At 35.4% G+C, this 11063-nt stretch overlaps 2 protein-coding genes across 4 annotated transcripts; one reads left to right on the plus strand and one right to left on the minus strand.

The window, feature by feature from the left end:
- The first annotated feature begins 860 nt into the window (after positions 1–860).
- Positions 861–5163, plus strand: LOC145135919 (uncharacterized). 3 transcript variants are annotated; one of them, XM_079070130.1, is made up of 8 exons: positions 861–1073; positions 1655–1714; positions 2042–2065; positions 2393–2781; positions 3218–3646; positions 4096–4308; positions 4395–4541; positions 4770–5163. In XM_079070130.1, the coding sequence occupies exons 2-8, from the start codon at positions 1687–1689 to the stop codon at positions 4863–4865; spliced, it is 1326 nt and encodes a 441-aa protein (XP_078926256.1). In that variant the 5' UTR covers positions 861–1073; positions 1655–1686; the 3' UTR covers positions 4866–5163. The 3 variants fall into 3 exon arrangements, with proteins under 3 accessions (XP_078926256.1, XP_078926255.1, XP_078926254.1); XM_079070129.1 differs by having other exon boundaries at positions 2051–2131; XM_079070128.1 differs by having other exon boundaries at positions 862–1073; positions 2042–2131.
- Positions 5164–5656: 493 nt separating this feature from the next.
- LOC145137505 (MACPF domain-containing protein At4g24290-like) lies at positions 5657–9634 on the minus strand. Its single transcript, XM_079071631.1, has 6 exons — positions 9131–9634; positions 8807–9045; positions 7906–8107; positions 6950–7136; positions 6627–6793; positions 5657–6525 (listed from the first exon to the last, which is right to left on the minus strand). The coding sequence occupies exons 1-6, from the start codon at positions 9407–9409 to the stop codon at positions 5881–5883; spliced, it is 1719 nt and encodes a 572-aa protein (XP_078927757.1). The 5' UTR covers positions 9410–9634; the 3' UTR covers positions 5657–5880.
- Positions 9635–11063: the final 1429 nt, after the last annotated feature.

Genomic DNA, 11063 nt, shown 5'->3' on the forward strand with positions numbered 1-11063 from the left:
CATCCGGAACACGTTAGCCTATCACGAAACCCAATCTATACACCACCTATTTCCAACTTCTACACCATCGAAAACAACAACCATTGCTACCATCACCCTCGAAAATTGATGCCTTCAAATGCCACCACCTAACCAGCAAACCTGCTACAGAATACCGACTATAATTTCTGAACCTTACCTTTACCAAAACCGCTTAGAATTGTCTCCAAATCAGCCCCTGAAAACCATCTCAAACACTGCCCGGAATGTGATCCCCTATCCGTCTCCGTCGTCGATGGGAAGATTTGGGTTCGATCTGGACTTGCTTCTTCGATCTGAATCTCCCATTTTTTTTATTTACAGGTTTAGGGTTCCTTTTTTGAGGTTTGGGTGATGACCGGTGGTGGTTGAAGGAGGTGATGACGGTGATAGGTAAAGGTGTCGAAGCTCAAAAATAGGATAAGAGAGAGAGAGAAAGAGAGTTCAAAGAATAAAAAAAAGAAAGGAAATCAAGGAAAGGGAAAGGGGTAGGTTGATGGAGATATTTTTTATTTTTAGTTTAAAAGTGATAAATGAATAAAAGAAAATTAAAAAAGAAATTATTAAAAGCAAAATAGTTTTTTTTATCTTTTTATTTATGTTCAAAAGGATGAAGTATATAAGTTTTAAACAAACATCCAAATTAATTTTTAAAAATATGGATTCACATAAGTTTTGAAATATACCCGAAACACAATTGGTATAATTTATGCTTTTTATTTTTATAAAAGAAGTAGAATACTGACAAAAACAAAAAAATATAAAGGCATGCAAAGAGGGATTATCCTAATCGAACGGTCCAAATAAGTTCCCTCTTAACTCCACAAAGCAAACATCAGACGTCAGATCATCATTCAGGGGTTTAGCTTTAGAGGGCCCTCTTCCTCACACACTCTTCCTGTACTACTACTCTGTTTCACACTCAACACTCACGCCTTTCTTCCCTCCCTCCACCGCCACCTTTCTCTCCACCACCGTCTTCCGGCCAAAAATCTTTGCCCCTCCGCCTCCCTCGACGGTATCGCATCGGTTCATCGTCTCCGATCACTTTCCAGGTCAGGTTCCGGCCGAACGACTCTCTTTCGTTGGTCATTCTTATCGTTTCTGACGCCACCCCTGCTGCTCATCTCTTACAAGGGGGCTTTTTCTTATGGTGACAATTAGAAAAAAAAGGATATTTTCCCCATTAATTTTATGTGTTCGGAATAAATTTCCAGCCAAAGTAATACATTGGGGGTTTTTAATCTCTTTGATATGCTTACGTTTATGCAATTTAATGAAAATTCTCACACGAAACAACTAAACTTTTGAAAAAGCTCCTCTCTTTAATATGATTATGTTTGTGCAAATTTGAAAAAATCTTTTCCTTTTTCATTTTTCCCTGCTGAAAGAATCTTGTGTTTTCATCCACAAAAAAAAAAATCGAGTTATTTAAAAGTTAAACTTCATTTTCTGTTTGAAATTTCTCTATTTCTTACCAATAATCTGAGATAAACTTACGCTGTCAGAGAGAGCATTAAATTGACAAGGGCTTTCGTGTTAATTTCTCTGTTTGTCAGATAAAATATTAAATGACAAGGCTTTGGTTTTAATTTGGCGTGTTCTTTAAAACTTTTATTACCTTTACTTGTTGCAGGTGATATAAGCATAATTATTTGAAGATCGATAATGCCTGGGGACAAAATGATTAATAATCGTATCCTTTTTCTTGTGCATTTATAGGTGTATGACACTTAATTCTATGTTGGTAGAAGTTTAGGTGGTCAAAATTGCTGAATTTATATTCTTTCGTAGAAATTATGTTCTTTCAAATGTTTGCTTGAATTTTGTAACTACTTAAAATTGTTAACTTTTCAAGTTCGTAATCATAATTTTAGCATAAAGGGCTGAATTCTCTGAAAATATGACACTTGATTATAGTTTTTTGTTCTTGGGTGCTTTAAATGTTTTTCTTTCTTGAATTATGAAATAGTTTGTAGTTGTCCCTTTTTTTGGCTTTCAAATATTTTCTTATCATATTCAGATAATGCAGTTTCTTCAGTCATTGGTAAGGGCGTTGCAGATCAAAGTGAATATTATCCTCCCACAATCTGTTATGATCATCATCATCCAGGTTTAGAAGTCACACAATTTTGACTTTTTGGGCTATTTTTCGATGACGAAAATGAGAAGGACATTCATGTCTTTTTCATAGACAAAAGGTAGAGGGCGAGTCCCTGTCCTACCTTTTTACGTGGAGCAAAAATTGCAGTTTTTGTTTCATTGACATCAGTCTTAGCCTTAGGACAACATGTATTGTCTTGTCATGTCATCTTTATTGTGGATTTTGATGATTTATTTGAGATTGGATTAGCTTATATTTTCTCTTTTACAGGAAATAATGAAACCTATAATCATTCGGATGGTTCTTGCCATCAAAATTCCAGTGGGGACTCATTCATGGGTAATAATGGTTCACTTCTCTACTTTATGCCTGGCTACAACCCATATGCAGGTCAGACTTTCTTGGGTGTTGATGGGCAAAATCGTCATTTCCCATCATCAGAAGGCATGCCCCGTTACTTGTGGAATTCTGCATACAGTGATGCAAGATACCACAATTCCACGTCTTGGGGCTCGAAATCTGCCATGGTTTCTAATGGTTTAATGAAGTCAAATGGTTTTAGTTCCCAAAGATTCCCAAATTACCCTCTTGATATACAGTCAACATCTAATATCTCTCAGTCGTTTCTCCAGACTCCACAACTCTGCTCAGTGAATAAGGTGTGTAATCCTTTTTTCAAAATCCACTTCTTGTGTCCCATAATAACAATGATTGACTTGACACATAGTTTAATAAGAGTACTTATATTACCTAAAATGACCCTTGATATTACAAAGAGAACCAAAATCAATGTAACAAATTTCTTTTAATGATTGCTAATGGGCAAAACATGTAAATGTGAGTTGGAATCGTACCAAAAAAGATAACATCACATTAAGGGCAAAATAAAGAAAAAACACTTGTGTACGTTTAGCCATTTAACTATTTTCTATAGCAATTAAACCATTATACTTTTTTACCATTAAAAAACCAATTTCTCTAGTTACCCAACTTTGAAAAGAGCAATATATACAAAAGCACAACGTATTTTCACCATTTCTCAATTTAGCCATGAAACTGTTGCTTTCTTTTTTATGATTATTATAATAATTGCAGTCTGGAGGTGTTGCAAAAGGGTATCAACAATGTTCAAATTTCTCATCTTTTCCCTATCAAAACCAAGGCCTTTTTGCAAACTATTCCATGATCCATGCTTCCAAAGTGAGAGATAAATCATACTCAAATGGAGAATCTGAAGAATTAACTTGTGGGCCTAGGGCTCAAAGCAGCATACTCGAGCATCAAGAATCTGGGAATTCCTTTAAAAGTGATCAGTATAATCTTGATGGGTTTCAGACTAAATATGAACAAGCTAAATTCTACATCATCAAGTCATACAGTGAAGACGATGTTCATAAGTGTGTCAAATATGATGTTTGGTCAAGTACGCCCAATGGCAACAAGAAGTTGGATATTGCTTTCCTTGAGGCCGAAGGAAAAAGAAGAGAAACAGGGTCAATGTGTCCGGTTTTCTTATTTTTTTCAGTAAGTGGATTTATATCTTCTTGAGTTATTCAGGACATGACAGTCTGTTACTGTGTCAATGAGACAAAAAATGCAACTTTTTTTGTCCCATCCAAAACGTGGGAGTGGGAATGAGACTGATGTGATGTCAATGGGACAAAAGTTTCAATTTTTTGTCTCATACAAAAAGGTGGGAGAGAGACTGATACCGATGTGATGTAAATCAGACAAAAATTTGAAACTTTTTGTCCTATTCAAAAAAGATAGGACAAGGATTGAGACTGATGTGATGTCAACAGGACAAAAAGTTACAGTTTTTGTCTTATCCAATAAAGTGAAAGAAGGTGGGACATGGACTCACATGGATATGTGCAAATGTTGTGAAATGATCTTTTCATTCTCATCATTAAAAAGTAAAAACCGATCTACAAAGTTTGTTCAGTTCAGTTATACGTCTTGTGATTATGCAGGTAAATGGGAGCGGACAGTTTGTGGGAGTTGCTGAAATGACAGGGCGAGTTGTTTTTGAAAAAGACATGGATTTTTGGCAACTTGATAAATGGAGTGGCTTTTTCCCATTAAAATGGCATATTATAAAAGACATCCCCAACACACAATTAAGACACATTATTCTTGAAAACAATGATAATCGGCCTGTTACTTACACTAGGGACACTCAGGAGGTATCTTTTCGCCATGTCCCTATTAAGTCCATTAAGTAAATAAGGAAAAATTTAAATATAGCTTACCATATTAAGTCATGTATCAGGTTGGATTACAACAAGGTTTAGAAATGCTTGATATTTTCAAAAGCTATCCATCAAAAACATCTTTGCTAGATGACTTGAGCTTCTATGAGAATCGTGAGAAGTCGCTTAAAGCCAGAAGGATTCACAAAGTTGCCTTCCAACTAGAGGTGCACATTCTTAGGTCTATTTCTGTTGATTAGGGTAAAAAGGGAATTCATGTCTTTTGCAAGGACGAGAGATGAAGAACAAGTTGTTCTCCATTTTTGGATCAGACAAAAAAAAAATGCAAATTTTGTCATGTTCACATCGGTCTCCATCTAAGTTCTAGTGTGATGCATGCCAGACAGAGTAAAATCTGCTATTTCATGTTACTAATGTTGACTTTATGTTTGCAGAAGAATTTAAAATTGGGAGAAGGATCAATGAGCACAAATGGGTCGTTGGATCCAACTTCATCTCTCATCAATCTACAAAATTTGTCTCTCAGTTGAAACATTCCAAGAGATAAGCATCCGGCTTAGGTATTGAGTCTTGGGTTTGTGTAGATGGTAGGATTTTAATGAGTTGGTTGTGTTTTTTGTTGTTTATTTTACTGTAATCTTATAATATTGCTTAGAGTAAAACTCGGGTTTTACTATCCTACCTTTTTCATGATCAAACCACTGTTGGCGAGTTTGTTTTTACACTTGTCCTATCTTGGTTATGCGAAAAAAATTCAGGAGTTTTAAGCATTCAAGTTTTAGTTATGTATGTGATTTTTTAATGGAAAAGTAAGTGTTTTTACGACAATTATTTTCATGTTTTTCAAAATGCATGATGATTTTACTTTTAAAAGATCCTCTAACTGACTTTATAAGACACTTTTAAAGACAGGGTCAAACAGTCGAGAAACATACATACTATTGTGCGCTTACGGATTATCCTTATTTGAAACAAGCATTGGAGAGAAATATCAATATGTAAAGTAAGCAAACACGATCCTTGACCAAATTCCCTATTTTAACACAATAGTGTATAAAATCATCATTTTAAGAGAAATTATTTATGCAATCAATATAAACCATGTATGAAATTAATGATGCCCAAACATGGCGTAAGATGACTCGACTCAAACTATAAAGCTAAATCTTCACGAGGACCCAAAGGAATTAAACATTCAATATTGAAAATGTCCCAAAGATGATTAAAAAAAAACTACGTGCATGTATGTCAATGATGCGTAGTAGCAGAGTAATTTGGTCTATCATGGATATAGTATATAAATTAGATATACAACGTACAATTAGCAAGAAAACTATTTAATATATATGTTACTAACATTCACATTAAGTACGCTTAAGTTATGATACAATTCACCTTTACATGTAGAGATAAAACTTAATCCACATCAGTTGGTTTATTATGCTTTTTCTCACATGAAATGAGGAAAAACCAAGTTCATATATTTACGAAAAACAAAACATTTTATTACACGTGCATATCCAAAAATCGCCTAATCTGCCATATTCAGAAATACGAGACTTCATCATCATCATCATCATCATCATCATCATCAGGAAAGATGAGAGTTAGCAGAGAATACTTGACCCGGAGTGAAATCTTTCCCTTATCCAGGACAAGTCGAGCCCCCGACACAACCCAATATCCCGGGCTTTCTTGCGGACCCCTTGTCATCTCCGTCGTGTCCACATACTCCGACAGTTCCGGCGCTTCAACCGGTGGCCCACCGGGGTATATAGCCGAGTTTATATTCACCTCCTCCGTGGTTTGAGATTCCAATCCCGGTGAACTGTCCCATTCTGGAATCTTGGTTGTAGTGCAACCGACAAGTTTCGAGAAGTGGAGGCGTAAGAAGAGGACTTTTTTAAACCCAACGTGTAAGTGGGCCCCGGTTACGATTGATTGTTCGTCTTCGGATTCGACCGGGGCGGTGCAGACGTGGGAGAAGTGTTTCCATTGGACTTTTTCGTAGTATCGGCGGTCGTCGGAATCAGAATTGTAGATTCCGATTCCGGTTCCGGTTACGGAGTCTTCTAGTTGGAAGATTTCTGGGAGGGAGGAGAGGTGTTGCAGGTGGATTGCTAAACAGTTGCTTCTTTTACCTTCCAGATAAAGCCGGAGGCCAGTTACGGGTCTCTTTCCTACATCAACCTATTTACCAAATTCAACAAGTATATTATTATTATTATTATATGTATAATTAGCCATGATGTTTATGGTTTCAACGATTATAGAATTAATTAATTAACTACCGGATTTGTATTGACGTGGAGCTCCGGCCCAGAAAAGCTGAATGTATTTTGGTAGTCACGTTGTGGTTGTGGACCAAAGGCTAGGGACAGATGGCTGAATACAGGAGCCCATTGTTTAGGTAACTGGAATTCCAAAAACTGACGAAGCTCTTCAATTGGTGGTTTATCTGCAAACCAAACAACCCTAAACTTTATAACTTTAACGGTAAATTTGGTTTCTTAATGGATTTAAAAAAAAAAAAAAAAAAAAAAAAAAGAAAACCGACCTCCAAATTAGCTTTTTAAGGAAGGCTAATTTGGGGGAGAGATGTGATGTTGCTCACAGCATAAATAGAGATTTATGGCATGACTCAAGTAACCACTTCCCAGAACACCATTTAGCAAAGAGGTTATGGGAATGAAGGACATTGTGATCACATCTGGTTCTGATTGTACTGTATGTAACCACTCATTATGTTTTAAGTTCCTATCATCACTTCCACCTCTCCTTTTGCAAATGCTTATAACATCCTGCCAATTACTAAAAATTTACTTATACCAGAGAACAAACTTTTCTGCAAACCTTAGACATTGTATTAAATAAACTACAAAATGGAGAAGAAAAAAAAAGCAAATTGCAGGAAATAACAATGTACTTACATCTCCTTACCAATAATAGCAATATACTTTATTTAATACCCATAAGAACAACGTACTTGCATTTTGCTACCATTATAGGCAATGTACTTTATTAATAATATTTCAATTTAAATCTTTGATTTTTTTTTGTTTTACTAATTAGTCTATTTTATCATATATGCAAAATAAAATGAATATTTGTATAGACAAAATATCATTTAAAAGCATTTGTGACACCAATACCAAATCTTACAAAACATAGCCATGTTATGGTATTTAAATTGTCTTTTGTTTTTATAAAAACATACTTGATCAAAACGACACCAATATCAAATACAACTGTGCTTAAAGACCAATAGATTAGAGAAAGGGGCTTTAAAGAACACTTTAAATAGATAAGGTAAGGATACATGTTTAATTGTTAGAAAAAGCTATTACATTGGAGAAGATTTGTGATAATAGATTTATGTTAGATAAAGTGAGTGAAATGTTGGTGTGGCAAAAAGAAAAACCCTTTGAAAAGGTTAACCCTGTGAATCCCCTAAGAATGTTGCTATGACATGTAAAGAAATGTAAGTACATTTCTCTTATTATAAATTACATTTTATATATTGCTATTATCAGTAAATAAGATGCAAGTACGTTTCCATAACAAAAATACCTTGTCATTTTGGGAAATATGTTCAAGATCAATGACTAACTGTTCATAGGAGTCCAAAAATCTCTTGTCTGCCATTGCCTTTAGCTTTTTCTGTACATCAGCAGGCTCAAGAGATGATGCATGCTGCTGTTTCATATATATCACATCTTTTCCACCCATTTTTACACCCACAATTATATGAGTGCCAAACTTTTCAATAAACCTGAATATACAGAAGGAAGATGGATAAATATTTTCTCGAAGGGGAATGCTGCAATTTTATATTACTTGTCTCGAGACTTTCACAATACAATCATGTGATGTGTGCATCTTTGTTTCACATCTTGCACAAGATGAAGTAAAAACCTACAATTCAGAAAACGGCTTGCAACTACTAAGGATTGATTGTATTACAAACACTATACTTTTTATTATTTTTTCCTTATTAAGACATTGCTCTTTGAGAAATATACCTAGTTATAGCATTGTATTTCCAATCATTTTCTTAGGGGGTGTTTATGATTTGTTATTTAAGGTGCTTATTAGCTTATTGCAATTTGGTACCGCTAATAAGCACTTTTGAGTGTTTGGATGAAATAATAGAAAAAATTCTTATTGACTTAAATAAGCAGATTTTGATAAGTTGTGTCCTTCTATCTTATTTGAAAGTGCTTACTAAAAGACAACGTATTAGCTTATTACGTTTTGCATACTAGAAGCTAATCCAAACACTTTCCTAAAACAAATATATATAAGTTGTTTTGAATAAGGAAACATCCCCTAATTAGGACGTTAATATTTAAAAATCTACCCAATTATAACAATGAAAATAGCTTTGTAATATGAAGAAATGAAAGAAGGAAGAAAACTCAAAATAGTCTCTAGATATAAAGGGTAGGAAAAGAGAAGGTCTAAAACTGACCTTGCTAACAAAGCGGGCTCCCATGATGATGGAACATCGTTCTTGACATGATCACAGAGTAGCATCCGAGTCTTTTCTAATGCAATGGTGTACAACGACATGAAAACACCATCAAGAGCAAGGGTTTTAGTACGTAATGCATCTTTCTGCCAATTTCCACGAAATCCAAACATGGTATCAAAGAGGCCTGAAGGAATTATCCCAGCTAATGATAGTTCGTGGTTGAATTGCTCCGACATCTGCAGAAACTTCCATATGTTAATAAAAAAAAAAATACAACTATCCAAAAACAAAAAACACTGAATTTGCAAGAATCACTCATACCTGCTGAAAAGGAAGAGCACGGGATTGAAATCGAGTACGCTCGCCTTTATCACATTTGATGGATTTGGGAACATTAAGGACTAGAATCCCACCAGGAAGCATGATGTCTCTACCTTCATCCTCGTCAATTTCGATCAATCGACACATTCGATATGGATTAGTACCAATATAAGCACCTTTTACATACTTAAGCCTCAGATCTAATGAGATATCATAACCACATCCAATCGACTGAAACGCAACATACGCAGCTTCATCAGCTGGAAGCTTAAGCGCCATTTTTAACTGGAATTCCTCCAAACGGAAATTTTATTTTTTCCGTTTAACTAGCGTTGTCAACCCACCTCAACCCCAGTTAGCCCCATTTAAAACTCCATAGAAATGGAAGTGCGAGCGGCGATCGACTCTTCTGTAAGGCTGGACGGAGTGGGTGCGGGAAAGGGGTGAGGAAGCTTCCCTCACTCTGCATACCACTCCGTGAGCGAGGGAAAAAAGCTGCGGGAAAGAGATGGGGAGGGGTTGCAGCACTCTCTCCCATCATGCTATTGGTCAGGTTTTTTTTTTTTATTATTATTTTTTATTATTTTATCTTTTTTAATATTTATAAAATTATATACCTACTAAAAAAATATAAAAGATATATCAAAACTAATGGTTTTTAATTCCCTACAAAATGAGTATAATATATATATGAAATATATTAAAAAAAAAGTGAGGGAAAGACTTCCCATCCATTCCTTGGCTTTTAAGTGAAGGAAATAAAGGTATGACCCACAAAAAATGAGGGAAGCTCCCCTCCCACACCCTCCGGTCTAAGAACCTCCCAAACATTGTTCTGCTATTTCATGGAAGATACATCCGTTTCAGCTGCGAGATGTCATTAAGAACCCTACATGGTAGAGCTAGATTTGAGAGTAATTTTGTGTGTGTGTGTGTGTGGGGGGGGGGGGCAAACATTGTTCTGCTATTTCATGGAAGATACATCCGTTTCAGCTGCGAGATGTCATTAAGAACCCTACATGGTAGAGCTGGATTTGAGAGTAATTTTGTGTGTGTGTGGGGGGGGGGGGGGGGGGGCTAGAAGAAAGCGGTAGATTTCATCAAGCAGGATGAAAAAAAAAAACTTATTATTTTTTAAAAACATCAATTTCCTGGATTTTTGGAAAAAAAAATTGACTAAATATTTTTTTAATTTATTGGTTTTTAAAAAACCAATAAGTTAATAAATCATTTTAAAAAGTAATTCCAAACATCCACTAAGTTTCATTTTGTATAAAAAAATTCCTATTTGTTCAAAAAATATTCAAATTTGTATAAAAAATTTCATTGAATTTTACCCGTTTCAAAAAATACCAATAAACTAAAGAAATCTTTCGAAAAATGTCATATAACTTCTCATTTGTTCTTATTTTTTCCATGTGGTAACCGGGTATTTCGGTTAGAAGGTGAAACTCACATGCCATCAAAAAAATAGAAGCAAAAACCATCTACTTTTATTCTCTTCTTCTTTATTTTTCTTTGGTTCAAAGGTAGCTTAAGGTGGCGATGATTGGTGTTACAAGGTAGCGGTGGTTGATGGTTTTTCGAAAAAAAAAGTGTACGGTGGTGTCGGCTTGATAGTTAAAGGTGATGAAAATAAAGGTGAGATTAACCAGTAAACCTCCAACCCACATTGTAACGACCTGTTCCGAATCGATTTCTAATTCGAGGCTGTGACCCGAAGATCGATTATCATAAGGCTTAGGGCCTTGAGGAAGAAGGGAATTAGCCATTTTTGGATGTGGGTGTTATAGATTAAGTAATCTGAGTGTTCGTTTGTGCTTCGGAGCCCAACGGTATAATCATAATTTGGCACTCCGAGCCTTTATGAATTTTGGAGTTTTGTTCGGGAAGTTTTAAGGCAACGGTGGGTTGATAAAAGTGTAGGGCTTCT

The sequence above is a fragment of the Lactuca virosa genome, chromosome 9 (genome assembly GCF_052849685.1).
Source record: "Lactuca virosa cultivar CGN04683 chromosome 9, Lactuca_virosa_CGN04683_v6, whole genome shotgun sequence".
Taxonomy (NCBI): Eukaryota; Viridiplantae; Streptophyta; class Magnoliopsida; order Asterales; family Asteraceae; genus Lactuca; species Lactuca virosa.